Genomic DNA, 16,441 nt, shown 5'->3' on the forward strand with positions numbered 1-16,441 from the left:
CATGCACCTCTTTCCCAGGGTCACAGCTGAGCGCATGTTAGAGAGGTCTCTTTTTCTGGGGGTTTAGAACAGCGCATCAGGTTTTCAGCTAGAGACCAAAAGGGGCATATCCATCCTCTGCCTCAGCACTGCAAGAGCTCCCTGCAACCCTGACAGGGATCAGAGACAGAAGCAGGTCCTTAGCTGTTTTAAACTGGAAGAATTTTGTTGATCTCAATGAAATACATGGTTTTTAATCAGCTGAGGACCTGGGCTGTAGCATGAGGATATACTGAAGCAGGAGAAATGATCCAACTTAGCTCTTCTCCTGCTGAAGAATCTGCTTCCTCACGTGGATCCTATTTGCACATGAACAAGTGTATGTGGGTGCCAATCCCCACCCTCCAGTTTATTTGCAGGAGGGTGCTTCTGAAGTATTTCAAGACTTCCTTATTCCAAGGACTAAATACACTGAGCTGTCTCCATTCCAGCTAGCTTGAGCCGAAAGAAGAGAAATGAAAATTAAATATGGATAACAAGAGTGTGCTTATTGTGGCGGTATTCAGGGATCTCATCATGCCAGTCAGATGCCAGCATATGTTTGCAGTCTTTTAAGTTGCTAATAGTACAAAAAAGGGAAAATTTCTACCAAGAGCTTCCCCCTGACAAAATGCTTAAGAGTTCCTATGTTTCAAAAATGTAAATTTTCCAAAGAGTCACTTGTTTTCCCACAAAACACTAATCTCATTCTGTACAATTCTGTACAATCTGTATAATTGCTTCTTACCTTTCAGTTTCTCTTCCTGACTTAGAAAACACATTTGCAAATACACTTGGCTGGCTACAGATCTTCACTGGCAACTTCCCTGTGGTAGTTGCTCTGCTAAGCACAGCAACAATAAGAGAGTTCATTTTTAATATTCTTTTGCTTAATTTGTTCTGGAAAAGTGAGCCAGACAGCAGGTTTCCATGTTTTTCCAGCAGTGGTACAACAAGGCAATGGTTGATGCTCTCAGCAGAAATCAGTTGTTACAAGCTAGGAAAATAGTGTTTATCACAGCTAGCTGCTGAATTTTTTAAAAGTACTGTAAGTATCTGCTTCATAAATGAAATGAATAGCAAAATTAACACAAAAATAATGAGGGAAAAGGATAATTTATTACTGTCTGTCTTAAATGGAGGTAACACAAGGAATACTTTGTGGAAATTTCTACCACACAGTTAGTGACTTCCTAGCTATGCAGTACTGCTTATTTTTGTCTGTTCCTTCATGCATCTGTTTTTGTATTAGTCAAGGATTTCTTGCTTCAACTTAATTTAATGCTTGAATTTATCATCGTGTATTTGTACAGAAGCTGAAGGTCCTAGTGAAAATAGAGATCTCTTTGTAGTTTGTTCTTTGCAAATAAAAAGGAATAGAAGTCTTAATTTTCACTGCTGACATTAATGGTGATTGTAGGGTGTCATGATGTCTGTGTGAAACAAGCTTGGTCATAATAATGTTTTGAACACAAACTATATATATGTTTTCTGTGATCTTTCTAATAGGAGTATTCTTGGACTAGGGATGCAGTGACCAGTTCTGCATACACAACTTTAGGCATATTGTCGTTAAATTGTCCAGAACAAACATGGCTGATTCTATGATAAACTTACTGGTAGCTTACCTCAGTGTTGATCTGTCTGGAATATGCTTTCTTGGGATAAGGTAAAATTAGATTTTAATGCTGGATGTTTTTTTCTTGGAAAATGAATGGAACATAAACTGATGGAGTGTGGTATCACTGATTTGTAAGTAATAAAAATACTAACTTTTCTAGCATTTTCTGAGCTTAAGGTTGATTCTAGCCATTTAAATTGGTACCTAGTAGTTGTCACATTATGATATAGGTGTGAATATGCTTTGCCAGGATATGTATGCACAGCACAGAAACATTCACTTCAGTTCACACCCACACATCCCCATATGCTTTGAACAGATCTAAACGGTGACTGAAGGATAAAGAAGACTGAACCGCATAAACATTATACACAATGACTATTAATTTCAAAGCAAGGGAATAATTTATAAAGGTTGTTAGGAAGCAATGTAAATGCAAATGCTCTTCTAATAAGCACCAGTAGTATCATGTTGGAACATATTTGTGATGCAGTACATAGCGTGTTAAAGCAAGTGGGAAAGAGCATGGGTGATTTCTGCAGAAGATGGTGACAAGACTAAAGAGGTGGAAGCTGACGGGAATGTGGCATTCGGGAACTCAGTCCAAGGAATAGTTCTAGCATGAGCTGACTTAGCAGTGCAGCAAGCAGTGCGTGGTGGCTGAGCCAGAACAGGCAATATCTGGAATAATTAATCAATAATTCATTACAGAAAAATGCTACCAGCTGTAAACTTAATTTGTAGAATAATGTCCTGCGGTAATGCCAAAAGTTATAAATATAGTCATATTTTTTGAAAGAGTTAGGACAGACTGAAGCCAAACACTTCAATCATATATAATAAAGCTCACTTTAAAAAAAAAAAAAAGCGTTTCTGATAGTAGGCAGTGAAAATTAGTCAATCAGTATAGAATCCTAATACTGAAAATAGCACATTTGGAATGAAAAGTCTTAATACCAATGTTAACAACAATCTTTTCTCTTATAAATATTTCATATCTTTGTGCTTGAATAAAATTCCTACCTTCTATGTGTTTTATTTTCCTTGCAGAGCTTTACATGTTTTATTTATCATTCTGCATGGTCTATTAGATAACTTCATCATCTTCTAGTGTTTTATGAAAAGCCCTGTTGCTGGATGTTAATAATTATCTGGCTATTTATCATTAATACATATGAGTTAAATTCTTTTAAAGATTTGGTCAGCTTTGAATAAATAATAATCCTGTCTGGACTGACTTTTTGGCAATTTCCCTTTTTCATACTTCGGCAAAATCACTTTATGTTAAAATAATCAAAAGATTATTTTAAACAAGTCAATTATAGTTATTTTAGTAGAGGTTTGCATTTTCTTTTAGGAAATATATTGGTTTAAAACCAAACCATCAAAATATAAATTTGGGCTTTAATCTGTTCCATAATGAAAACTTCAAAGGCAGATAATAAGGATGAAATATTTTTTCCTTATTTAGGATGATATTTTCTGAAATAGAATATTAGAAATATATGTGACAGTGCATATATAGTTCACAAAACTGTGTCATGATATACTTTGGGCAGTTGAACTCTTTCCTATGTATATTTTACCTGTATTACATTATGCATGATTATTTGGAAAGGAGTGGCGTGCATGTTTTAACCTATTTATCATTCAGAAAGTGTTGTCTATCTACAAAGACCTTGTTTTTAGTTTGTCTGATACTTTTGCACTGTGTAGTGGGCACCTCTCCTTGTTGGCAGCCTATCTCAGAGTGCACCAGCATGGAAGCACAGACTTATTGCTGTGAGCTTTGCACCATTTCACTGTAACAACCTCTTTCACTAAACCTCCTGATAATGACAGAAGATGCTATTTGACTGTTTCTATGTCTGTGATTAATTTTCTTTTTAAAAAACTCAAAATGCTGTTTGTTAGTGTTATATGTAAGTGCACTTTACATTGCTTTTCTTATATCTCAGAATACCTAAGAAGTTCCGTCGATATCTTTGTGCCTCTTTCCACAGAAGTAGAATCTGGAGCAGATGATTGCTGAAGCAATACAAATTTTGGCCACCTTTCCTTTTGTCTGGGCACCTTTATCAGTGTAGCTGGATGCAATACTGTGTGGGCTGTGACTTTCTCTTCAAAGACCGTGTAAATACTTGGACAGTTAGCTTATTCTGCTCCCTAGGCTGCCACTGTTAGTATTAAACCAACTAGCTAAAGCCGGTTTGCATACATTTGCAACTACAGCAGGAGTCGAATGATAAATATTCCCAAATGTGGCTATGCAAATAGTAGCAAATTCTGAACAAATGTATGAAATGCATTATATAGTCACAAATTCTTCCTGGTTTTCTGTAAGAAAAAAAAAAAAGGACAAAAAAAGACAAAAAGCCCCACAAATTTGCTTTATGGCACAGGCCAAGTTCTCTTTTATAACCTTCAGAATGTTGTATTGCCTTACAAGTACAAAAGGACCATAAACCATAAACGTAAAGGTTCCTATATTCAAGGACTATTTTAGCATGGACTTTGTTAAGGCACTGACATCTTCCTATCCTACCCTCTGGTTCAGGGACACAGAATGATGGTTATATGCTGTGTCTGTACATTAGTGATAGCTAATTGACAATTGCCACATAACTAGAGGATATTGTGTAAAAAAATCTAACAAAGCAAACAAACAACCCCACATGCCCTTCATCGTGTTGTAAAAGGTGATAAAAGCTGGAGCTACAAATGGTAATAATCCCATCCGTGTATAAATCCCAGAAGGTGAGACGCAGCATTCTTGGGAACGTTGCCATTGCAAAAGACGAGCATAGAGGCTAAGCTTGTTTGAAGGAGATAGTCTCCACTTGGTAGTGGCCTTACTTGTACCTGAAATCATTCATCTTTGACTTAAAATCCAACAAGATTGGCTTTTGCCCAGCCCAGTGGGAATAGCTACTGCTCTCAAGGTCAGCTCTGGAGTGGTTTGCCAGGCCAGAATCTCTGCTCCCTTTTACTGTCCACCACCGCAAGTGGTTATGTAAGTAACTTTCTTGCTGAGAAGGAGCTGGGAAGCAGATCGGCAGTTTTGAGGGCTGGAGCTCAGCCGCTTGGATCTGCTTCATCTGCCATGCTGTCTCCAGAAGATAGATGAGAAAAAGTATTTATCCAAAGAAGGGATAAAAGGACATCCATGGGTTTATATCCATACTGACTTTATCTCATTTACTAAACTCCCCAAAGAGGCAATGTCCTGTTTCCCCACCATGGCAGACTGGCCTCTCCTGAGCAAACCAAGTGTTTAATTGTGGGTGACTGATAGCTGTTGTCATGAACTAAAAGCCATGTGGCTAAGTCAAGTGCAAGACTTTCAAAGTGTGAGTATCCTTCTAAAAATGAGGGTTAGCAATTGAACAAACTGCTTCCAGAAATGCTGAATTTGTTTCCTTGGCATTTTAGCAGCTGTTTGACCTGACCACTTCAATTTATCTCTTAAAAGAAGTGGAGATATTCAGGAAGCCAGAAACTGCATTTCTAAGGCAAAATACTTTTCTAAAATACTTTAACATGGTGTTTAGCTACAGCTATCTGAAAAGATATTATGCTGAGCTGTCATATTTGGAGTTGCAGCCTTTTCATATTGCCAAAATATCAATATTCTATGTACTTCATGTAATGTATACGCGTAACTCTTTGTTTCCTAGTGTAATATGGGGTAGGAAACCCATTAATGTAACAATATGATGACCAGTGCAAATAACCCCCTCCAAAACTGCGTTGTAAATCAGTCTGGATAATGTAGACTGAGGAATAACTGAAAAGCAAATGTAAAATGAATGGCAGGTCCTGGTGTGTGTGTGTATTCTAAACCATACTGATTTACTATTGAAGCTGGGAAATGGGAAACTCAGCTAGACTGAGAGAATGTGAAAGTTTCAAAAATGTAAATTTTATTTTGTTGAATATTTTCATGAAAAATAGAGGTTTCCAGAGCTAATTTCATGTGTTCTGTAATAATTATTGTCCTTACTCAGTATGTTGATGATTATTTGCTGGTTTTTTTTTGTTTCTATTCAGATGTAAGAACTATTGTAATTTCAGCTAGAAAAAAATTGCATAAAGGACAGACTTGTATCCACCATGGAGAATATAAACAATCAGAAGCATCTACATTATACAGTTATGACACTAAAAAGGTTTTGATGTGACATATCCTTAAATATTACTAAGAAATTGATGAGTGTATTTGTACAGAGTTCTCTAGCTTTCATTCACTCCCATTTCTAACAATTAACATAGCGTGTGGTAGGCCTTTGACATATGTCTGTAACCATCAAGATTTGTTACAGTGCTCAGCATACAACTGGAGCCCCCCAAAATTCCATTGGCTGAAGTGAAACATAGCTGTGAATCACAGGTATTGTGTTACCAGCTAGCACAATAAAAAATTAATTGGAAAGAAACACTTCACTTGATGCTGTTATAGCTAATAGCTCTGAAATGAAAGATAATTGCATATTAAAATAGAGTGGGTAGCTCTGTTTTGATGTAGAGATATAAAGATGTCAGGCAAGCTAGTCTGCAGGAGGAGGGAATGGGTGCCCTGAAGTGATCGAGGAGTGGAGCCCAGGAAAGCATTCCTTGCATTCCTGCGGCACTGCCCTATACATATGCCCCACAAAAATCAGGGAATTTTAGCACTCTGTGTTGGTAAGCTGAGCTTTAGAAAAGCTGGCACTTCCCTATAGCTGCAGGCCTGATTAATTTGAAGAAATTATACTCTCTGGATGATGAATGTGAGGCGTATTTAAAACTGTTATTTTTTAGGGCAAAGGAGGGTACATTTTCAATCTGTTAGTTAAAAAAAAACCTCCCTCATAAGGACTACTAATAAGCACCAACAAGCAAGATGTAGCCAGGATGCGGAGCCCTCCCTAGTCTTTTCCCATGGTCTGCCCAGAATTATAGGTATTAGCTGCAAAAATATTTTGCTGACACATATGAGTGGGATTAGCCCAATGAGTTATCTTTGTTAATGAGCCATATCTAGAAATTCAGTAGGTTTAGTAGATTACTGTCTGACAGCACAGCCTGAGAGCCATGTGCCTCTAAAAGCATGAGATTTTGTCTCCTGAGACCAGCAGCGTGTGCTTTGTGAGGGAAAAAATGGTTATGCCCGTGACTTTTCACAAATAAAAAATACAAATCAAAAATTCCACTACCTTAATTGTGATTAAAATGCGTAACCCCCTGCTAGTGACTGGAAATCAAACAGATTTCTTACTGTTGACAGTATTTACATTGTGTGATCTGTATCAGCAAAGGGTACATATCGCTTGCAAAAGCAAATACATTAGTAGTGTTACATGGCTGTTAATGACATATTTAAAAATACTTCCATAATGCGTATTTGTCAAGCTGCTGTTGAGACATGCTCATTGTGGTCGTAAACAAAGAAAATCAGCCATGTTGCAAGACCTTTATCCTTTACAAACTTCAGTTCATGTGAGAAGAATGCTTAGAGGGGACCTTATTGCTCTCTACAGCTACCTGAAAGGAGGTATAGTGAGGTATCAGTCTCTTCTCCCAGGTGACAAGAGATGGGACAAGAGGAAATGGCCTCAAGCTGCGCCAGGGGAGGTTTAGATTGGATATTAGGAAACATTTCTTCACCAAAAGGGTGATCAGGCATTGGAACAGGCTGCCCAGGGAAGTGGTGGAATCACTGTCCCTGGAAGCGTTCACAAACCATGTAGACGCTGCCCTTACTGACGTGGTTTAGTGGTGGACTTGGCAGTGCTGTGGTAATGGCTGGATCTGATGATCTTAAAGGTTTTTTCCAACCTAGTTTACTAGATTCTGTTCTATTCTAGTCTAGTTTAGTCCATTCTACACTCCCAGAATAGTGTTGAATTAAGGATTTCACACTCTTCCTTTCCTCATTTTCATCCCATATAGCAACGAGCGAGGGGACAGCCGGCTGCTGGCGATCACTTTTGAGGACAACAGGTGGCCTCCCCAAAGCACTAGATCCAGCCGATCAAGTCTTTATTGTTTGGGTTTGTTTTTTTTTCCACGTCCTCACCAATACCCACAGGGTGCATCACCGGAGCCGTGCTGATGCGCGACCCTCGGGGCGATGGCCACAGCCGGTCAGTCTGCTTTATTTTGGGCTTAACAACGACAGGGATGGCTTCGGTTTGTGGGGAAGGATGCTGAGGCATCGCTGTCTGGGGGGGGGCGGGTCGCTGGGGGACGCGGCCGGCGGGGGTCGCCCCGCCGGCCGCGTCCCCCAGCGACCCGCCCCCCCCGTCCCGCCCCGCCCCGTCGCCGCTCCTCCCCCCCGAGCTAGCAACTTCCCCGTTGCCGAGGTGGGCGCGGAGCCCCCCATCAGCCCGGATGGGAGGAGGAAGCGGCGAGAGGCGGCGACGGTGCCCGGGGGGATGCGGCGGAGTGGGCCGGCGGGGCGCGTAGAGCCGGTTACAGAGGGAGCGCCGAGCTGTTGTCGCCTCCGCCGCTGCTACCGGCGGGGCTCGGCCGCCGCCTCTTAGTCCAGGCGGCGGCGCTGCTGAGCCCGCGGAGCCTCCTCGCCGCCCCTTCGCCCAGCGCTCCGGCCGCGCAGCCCGCAGCGCCAGGCCGCGGCCGGCCCTCCCCCATCACCTCCCCGGGCGGCGGCTGCGAAGCCCGGGCAGGCGGCGGCGGGAGGCAGGAGGAGCGCGATGGCGTCCTACGTGGATAACAGCTTCCGCCAGGCGGTGATGAAGAACCCGGCGGAGAGGAGCCCCCAGGTAGGCGGACCCTTCCCCCGGACCCCGCGGCGCCCTCCGGACAGGGGGGTGCGTGTGCGTTTAAGCCCAGGAGCCCCGTGGCCCTGGGGGGCAGAACGGCCCCGTCGCGGGTTTCACCGCAGAGCCCCTAGCGCTGAATTCCCGGGTGGCAAGCTCCCGCTTAGGGGAGGAAGACAGTAACGCCAACAACTTTCCTTTAGCTCCCAATTTTTTTTGGGGGGGAAGGGAGAGAGGGAAACGCCAGCTGAGTTGATTTTTAAGGTTGCTTCCGGTAAAAGGGAAAATGTGCCCAGAGTATGATTTTTGGGGTGGTTTTTTAGTTGTTGTTTTGTTATTACCCCGCAGAACGCTGCGGCTCTGGGTTTGAATTCACTCCTTACTTTTACATAGCTGGCTGGAGCTGGCAGCGCCGTTTCATAATGTTGGGGCTGAGGTCAGTGGTATTCTTGGCAAGTCCTTGCTCTTCAAAGTAGGGTGAAATCCTTACACAATGGCACCAGGCAGGGATTTTTTAGATACCTGCATTGGGCTCCTGGAGCCCTCTTTGTCGGAGGAGTGCATGAGTCGAAGCAGTTTGTAAGTGTAATCGCGCTTTGAGGGACTAAGAAAGGTTAAACTGGGGACTGGAGTGTGTACAGAAACGTTTTGACTTAACATGACCTGAAAAACAACTAAACTGAATGAGTTCCTTCTGCTACCGGATGGTTGCTGCAGTGGCTGCTGCTGCCAACTGTCTAAAGACTAATAAGCTTTACACTGATCCCCGCATCAAGCCGCGGTTCAATAGCTAATGATACAAGGAGTTACTTTGCTTGGAGTTGTAATGCCATCTGTCCTATTTTCTAAAGGCTTGTCCTGCTCTCTGAGCAGTGGCTCTGTTCTGGTTTTGGGGAAGAGATGGCATTACTGATTATTTTGGCAGGCGGCTGATTGGCTGGTGGCGTTTTCAAATTGGGGGCAAAGAGGAAACCTTGACTTTCGGTCGGCACCCATAAGTCATTCTTTCTACTAGGGATACGTCATTGTGGTAATGTTATTTTTATCCTCATGCTCATGGAATATATGTGAGACAATAAAAACTCCCATGGAAAAATATACTGACTGCATAGGCATTGTATTTAGTGTGTCTTTTGCATTTCTTGCCTTTTTTCTATTTTTATTTTTTAAATGTAAAAAAAAAAAACAAACAAAAAGAAAAGCTGCTTTCTGGAATGTGTTTTCGTGGTGCTAAAGTTGTTTCTCTGTCCTTGTTTGACCCTTTCCAAGTGTCTGTTTGCCTTCAGTGCTGGACCCAGCCCTTTTGTGTGTTGTGAAAGCTGAAGGAGGCCAAGTGTTCTCCCCTGGGAAGCACAGTCTCTGCAAACTTGTAGCTAGGTGCCTTGCTTTGATAGAGAAGTAAATTCCAACCAGGGGAGCCTGCCAGCAGTGTCCGGCCTCCGGAGATGGTTATCAAAGGATGGCTGGGGGTTTGGGAGGAGTGACACTGGCAGATGCTCAGGAACCAGTTGGTCAGGTAGTGGGGCCACCGGACTGGGCTTAGGGGGATGACGATTTCCCCCTGACGTGAACTGTGCCATGTGAACTGTTAAAGTTTCTCCTGTCTTTGCCTGTCGGCCCTGCTCTTTAGCAGGGATAACAAAATGAGAAAGGGGGCAGAAAGTAAGAAATGACGCAGTGAAGAAACTGGCCCGAATGCAGGGATAAAGCCGGTGTGAAGGGCATGGAGCAGAGAGCTAAATCAGGAACACTGGGAGCTGAGTTTAATGCTGTTAAAACTTTCAGAATCAGCAGACTGGAAGCCTGCTGTGGCAGTCGCCACAGGAAAAGAAACCCACCCTTAAATCCACGAAACAGAGAGTGGCCAAAATAATTTGCAAATAAGACCAGATCTGTGGGAAACATAGCATGTTGTTAGCACTGGAAATACTTGAAACCAGTGGTCAGGCTTGCCTTCCTGTTGCTGCTAGGAGAGCAGAGCTTGCAGCAGAGAACTTGGTTGGCGTTTTTGTGGACTGCTCATGGTAGATTATGTGCATTCAGGAGTTTTCTGACATGCTGGTTCTCTGTTCTGGAAATTCAGTTTCATTTTACAACAGTAATGGAATTTGAAAGAAATATGCTTGTGCATATCTGCTTTCAGTCATTAAGTAAAATTAAAAATGATGTTTATGTGGAAAGACGCAAAGGCTTTGTTTATCCTTCCTCCCTTAAAGTAACTTTTTATTGTCTTTTTACTTGTATTTTCCTTTCTTTGCTATGCTATCTCATAAAAATAGTTCTTAATTCTGGCTTTTGTGAAGTCATGAGATATCTTTAAAGTTGAGAGAGTCAACTTAAAGTTGGGAAGAGAAAATATATTTATCATATTCATGTCAGTACAAGAGATAACAAGACAAGTGTGTTAGTAGTGTATTTGCTGGTTTACTTGTGTTAACAGAGTCATTGTGGCTCAGCTTCTCCCAAATCACAAGCAGGCGAATATGCATTTAACATTACTATTCACCCTGGATTGTCATGGTGCAAATTTGGCAAAATGACTTCACTGCAGGCTCTAGAAGAGGAGTGACAGTAGGACAGCAAGCCCATATTTGTATGTACAGCTTTGAGGAGTGCCAGATCTGATGCTCATTGTCAAAGAAAGCAAACTTAGCTTTGCATGAATTTCTGCAGTGCAAGAGTCTCTCAGTGATTTTGGGCTGGACTGATTTTTATGTCTTGGGGGGGTGGTGGTAGGTAAACAGTGTGTTCTGCAGTTGCCTTGGAAAATCTTCAGCTCCATATCTCTTTCGTGTGTGCTGGCTTACAGAGTTTTTCTGAGTTCTGTGAATTACAGCTCAACATTCCACCGACTAAAGAAGCTCAAAAATAAAAAAGAATATGGCCTGTACTTTAACATGCCTGTTGTGTAAGAGAGCTCTGCTCTTTAATTGCTTTATTAAACTATTCATTTTCTCTTTGAAGACATGAACTAGGAAGTTAATTTAACTACTTTGGGGAATCTAACTTCTGTATGTTCATAAATTACAAATGGTTTTATGCCCTTAAGCTGTGACTAATAGCATTGTATTTTTTTTTTTCCTCCAAACATCATTTTATATGAACTGTTACAGCTTTAAGTCTTTTCAAAACAAGTTCTTATTGGTGTCATAGACCATTTTAGAAAGCGTGCAGTTTTATACTGGTGTAGCTTAATCTGGGAGGAAAAAGAAAGTAGGGCTGTTTTTGTTTTCAAACAGGAGAAACTGAGCCTTAATCTCTTTCTTTATCCTAACAACTCATTTGCATGGCATGGTATGCGAATAACTAGTTACCTCAGAAACTCCGCATACTGGCTCACTGTTTTCCTGCCATGTAGTGACGTCTGCAGGAAGAAATTTTTTTAATGTATGCTTTATATGTGTTATGTGCCTAAGGTTTTCTTCTGGAAACTGCTGGTGTGGTGCGTCAAGGCAGTTCAGTTCGTTAGTAATGAGTAGCGGAGAGGCAGCAGCGTTGGACCACATCTTAAGGGGAGAAATGTACAGTAGCCCTTAGTTTGATACTAATGCGTCATTTAATGTCAGAACACATCTAAACAGGATGCTGCTGTTGAGCAGATATTCCCTTCTCAAGCACTTGAGAGGAACAATGGTTTAATTATAGGATGTACCTATGCTTTTTCCAAATAAACTTTCAGCTTGTTCCCCAGTTGTGTTATTTTTATACTTGTAATGATGGCATGATTGTGTGCAGTCTTCAGATAAGCCAGAAATTAACATTTCCTTCTTGCTATAGTGATCTCTTAGCAAATAAATACCAGGCTGTCTATTTTCATGGGATCATAGAAAATCAGCATTTTCGTGTGTAAAGATTTATACTTAGTCTTTAAATTCAGGCTTACTGTGTGTTTGTGTATCAAATAAACCAGAAGACTACAATTATCTTTCAAAAGAGCTTATTTGTGATTTCTTTCATTTAGAAAACAAATACATATTGGAGCTTGGGTTTTGCTTTCAGATTTTCTTCACTGTTGGCATGCTACCATGTTACCATCTTTTTGATACTAGTATTTAAAGGGGAAGCTAGCACCTGCTATGGTGCTTCTAACAGCAGTATAATGCTGAGAAGTGTTTCTGTTGCTAAATTCTCCTGCTGGTTCTCCATGGCCCTGAAAAGTGAAGGACTGTGACAGCTGATGCCTGGTATTTGGCTGTGTTACATGGTTATAATGGTCTTTCCATCCTGCATCTCAGGGCTTTGTAATGTGGTTATTCAGGAGTAGCTTTAGTTTGCGAGGTTTGATTTTTCTCTTTGTTGGGGGAAAGCCTATTTGGCCAATGAAATGAGATTGCAAACTGCACTTCCCATGGTGGTGTTCAGGCTTTCTGCTGTAAGTAATTCTGAGTGGGTGCATGAGCCTGTTAAGGTTTTGTGTTAGCATTGTGAGCATGGTTAGTAACACAGCTTAATGAAGAAAGGCTGTTGCAAGTTCTTGGTTCAGACAGTTTTCTCTTGCTTGGCAGTTGGCTTGAAGTAAAGTGCTGCCATTAAGTTAGCTGTAAGGATAGCTGGTCTGAGCAAAAGTAGCCATCCCGATGCTTTGGGGCTTTGGAAACTTGTTCAGAATAGTTAACATCCCCAGGATGTGTCTGATGAACTGTGGTGTCTTTTGAGGTCTCTTGGGCTGTAAATGGGGAGATGCAACAGAACTAGTTCTAATAGACATGTATATGTAAACGTTAGTCCGTTTGTCCTTAACTGGGAGCATAAAAAATGAGAGTAACTCTTTGGAAAAGGTGAGACCTTTATCTGACAAAGCAAGTAACGTATTTGTTTAGAACAAAAATATTAGAGAATATATTTTTGAAGTAAGTATGCTTTTTTTTTTTGCTCTTATTGTTTTTCCTCAAGCTGGTATTACTATGCAGCATAATTCCATGCCCAGCAAACTTAATTGCATGAATATATCTTTTTGTGGCTGATAAGTAAAACCAAAACCCCTTGAGTAGGTCAGATTTTCTTGCAACGTCTCTAATCTTACTCTGTCGAAATAGCCCTGGAATGTCAGATTCTGAACTTCCACCATCAATTTTCATTGTCTTCCCGAAACTAAGGGCATTTACTACAATGGGCTGCTCAGGATTCTGTTTCTCTTGAAAGAAACTACGTTTATTTCCCAGTCTTTCTGTTGGAGGGTGCATTTTCCCATAGCTGTTCATATCTTTGTCAGCAAGAGCTATGAGAATGGAAAGAACGTTGAATTTTTTTTCTGCAGTAGCTCTCCCCTGTGATAGAGCTAGTACTTCCTCCACTGTTAGTAATATGAGTTTCACCAACACTTGCAAAGACCTTGGTGTGATCAGAAAGCCTTCACCTATAGAGTAGAAATAGCTGATTTGAAACCTTGCCTTTAACACTTGCCTGCTTTCTCATGATGTCAGAACATTGCAACTTGGTTAGCTGTACGTATCTGAGACAATTTGAAACTAGGTAACTTGGAAAGTGAGGGTTTAGCGCTGATAAGCTCTGTGTAATTTCCTACTTGATTAATTATCTGTTTGGTAGAGTTTGCTTTTGATTTCTGCTCTACTGTGGCTGCAGAAGTGTTTGCACTAGGTTCAGGGTGGGTAAGTTCCTGTGAGCTGTGAGCGTGCTTTTGACAGCCTTGTAGACATATGCTCTTGCACCTAAAAGTTGGGAGCATAATGAACCTTGCTTTGCCATGGCAGTCTTGCCTAGGAAAGTTGCTGAAGGGAGCAATGCTGAGCCTGAAGTCCAGGGATCTTCTGCTCAGCCCAAGCTTTTGTTTTTTGTCTACTTGCCTCTTAATGTGCTGTTCTGATGTGTGTGCCTGTTACCCTCAGTGGTGCAGAGGGGACATTACCATCCCACCTGTCCTCATGCACTCCTCTGAGCCAGGGGGTACCCAGTGATGCTGCTGAGGAGTCAAAAGTAGAGGAGGGTTATTGCAAGGCAAAACTGATTGCCATGGCTAGGCTTTTGCTTACACTAATATCAGTAATAAGCAAAATAATTTGTTTAACTTCTGATACAAAAAAGATGGATAGTTTGTTCTTGTCTTGTATATGAAAGTGTAGACCAGCAAATGTAAATGACACACAAGCGTTTTCCCAAAGTCATGTTTTTCTTTAGTAGGAGGATGCAGTGTTCCATATGTTTTCAGGTTATTCACGGAAAACATTTTGTATCTAAAAAAAAAAATAAATAAATATTTAAATATAATATCTGAAGATGTTTCATTTATGTCATGCTTGTTACCATACAGGTTAGCAAAGGTTTTGTGAAAACAGTTATTGTTTCTTAAATTCTATTATTTTTTATGTATGCTTAAAAGTCTTTAAAAGCCTTCATGCTTATGCATTTTATTGAGTTGTAGCTACCAATTCACTCTGATGAATTGCTGATCTGAGTTTGGTAACTTTTTTTTCCCCTAAATCAGAATGTGCTACTTAATCTGTTGGCATGTTTCAAGAATAACCATATGTATACTGAACAGTCATTGTAAGAACTTTGACTTCCTCATTGAGGGTTTTTTTGTATCCTCATGAGAAAATATATTTTGGCTTGTGTTTTGGGAACTTTCCCACAGTAGGAGATCTAATTTTTGCGAGGTATTGTTTGGGAATTGAAAAGGAGCGCTGGCAGAAAGATAGCTCTACAAAGATTCTTTGTGAAGGGCAGCTGAGCCTGTGCGCCTTGTTCACTGCAGCCAGTGTTGCAGATTTAATTTGCTGGATATATTTTTCTTGAAGGGGTACATTTGAATAAGTCTGGAAATGGAAGTGGTCTCTGCTTCCCTTTTTCCGAAGTTGGTGAAGTTGACCACTTTTCTTGAAAAGGGAGAGAGAGGAGCCCCACTGCAGTGCTTTTCTTGCAGCTTTGGTTTGGAGTTAAAATTAGCTATTTGTTCTCTCTGCGTATCTCTGGTATGCCCATATATCTGTAGATGTATTTCTTTGTGTACCTCTGTCTTGTCTGACCTGAGTAAAAGTGAATTGATATTTGATTTTGAGCAGTTCTAAGGAATTCTGGCCAGCAATAATGAGCAGCATATATATTGTTACCTGATCAAAACACTGAAGGAATAAGATAAGGTTAAAACATGTAGAAGTTCTTAGGGAAACAAAAAAAAAGGCATGGGCTTACTTTTCAGCACTGATAAAAATTGAAGGAATTTTCCTGTATTACTATTTCTACGGATAGCAAGGTTTCTCCGTTTTTCTCTTATTTGTATGTACTCTGATAAGCACAAGCCACACTATGAAATTGTATCCGATATCAGTGTAAATTGCCTGGGAAAGGGTGTTAAGTTTCATGGAAGACACATTGGTCAAGCATGCCTGTTTTGGCTGTCTTTATCAGGCTGTTTGTTTCTGTTTGCTAGCTTTTTGTATGTCTTAAAATGAAAATAAACTTGGCTTAATAAATAAAAACATTTATTTCAGTTATTCAAGGTTTCCAAAGGGAAAGATGGATCATGTTCCCTGCGGGATGGTGCTTTAAAATTTTCCGTTCTGTTAGTTTTGGTTTTGGGTTTGTTGTTTTGTGTTTTTTAGTTTGTATTTGCAGTTCTGTATTTTGAAGGGTACTCTTGTCCCCCATCTTTATTTTACTTTTTCTGTAACTGGGGGGGGAAATATTGGTAAAGTCTTTTCCATTTGAAGTTAGTCATTCGGACTGCTTGTCCTGTTAACCAAAACAGGCGTGAGATAGGATGTTATGCAAATGTGATTTGTAAGCTGGGATGGGAAAACAAAGCTGTACCACCGATATAGTTGGTTGAAGCTTCTCTTGAGATTTGACCTGCTGCAACTGAAGGCTAAATCTTTCGTGGTACATTGTATTTTTCCAGCAGCAAAGCTCGTTTGACAGCTTTGTTTCCTATGCTGATGTTCTCTGCTGCCTCATCGGGCTTATCTGTTTGTGAGGCTACAATGTAAACAGGATAAGTGATACAATCTTGTTAGCTGAACAAAAGTAAAGTGATTTATTTTCAAGAGGTGGTGTGTGAGAGTTTTTTCTTTCTAAAAATCAAAGTGAG

General features: G+C 40.8%; 1 protein-coding gene across 5 annotated transcripts in view; it reads left to right on the forward strand.

The window, feature by feature from the left end:
* Positions 1–7,978: 7,978 nt before the first annotated feature.
* RAPGEF2 (Rap guanine nucleotide exchange factor 2) overlaps positions 7,979–16,441 on the forward strand; it is a 197,918-nt gene continuing 189,455 nt past the window's right edge. For 4 of the 5 annotated variants that reach the window (XM_057419197.1, XM_057419199.1, XM_057419198.1 and 1 more), the window contains exon 1: positions 7,980–8,400. In XM_057419197.1, the coding sequence (XP_057275180.1) occupies positions 8,332–8,400 (69 nt within the window). In that variant the 5' untranslated portion in view covers positions 7,980–8,331. Of the gene's footprint in view, positions 8,401–16,441 lie in introns of all 5 variants that reach the window. The other variant, XM_057419200.1, reaches the window with a different exon arrangement.

Source organism: Pezoporus wallicus, unplaced genomic scaffold, assembly GCF_028554395.1.
Source record: "Pezoporus wallicus isolate ANWC-B61680 ecotype Strahan unplaced genomic scaffold, APGP_CSIRO_Pwel_v1 contig_2384, whole genome shotgun sequence".
NCBI classification, from domain to species: Eukaryota; Metazoa; Chordata; class Aves; order Psittaciformes; family Psittacidae; genus Pezoporus; species Pezoporus wallicus.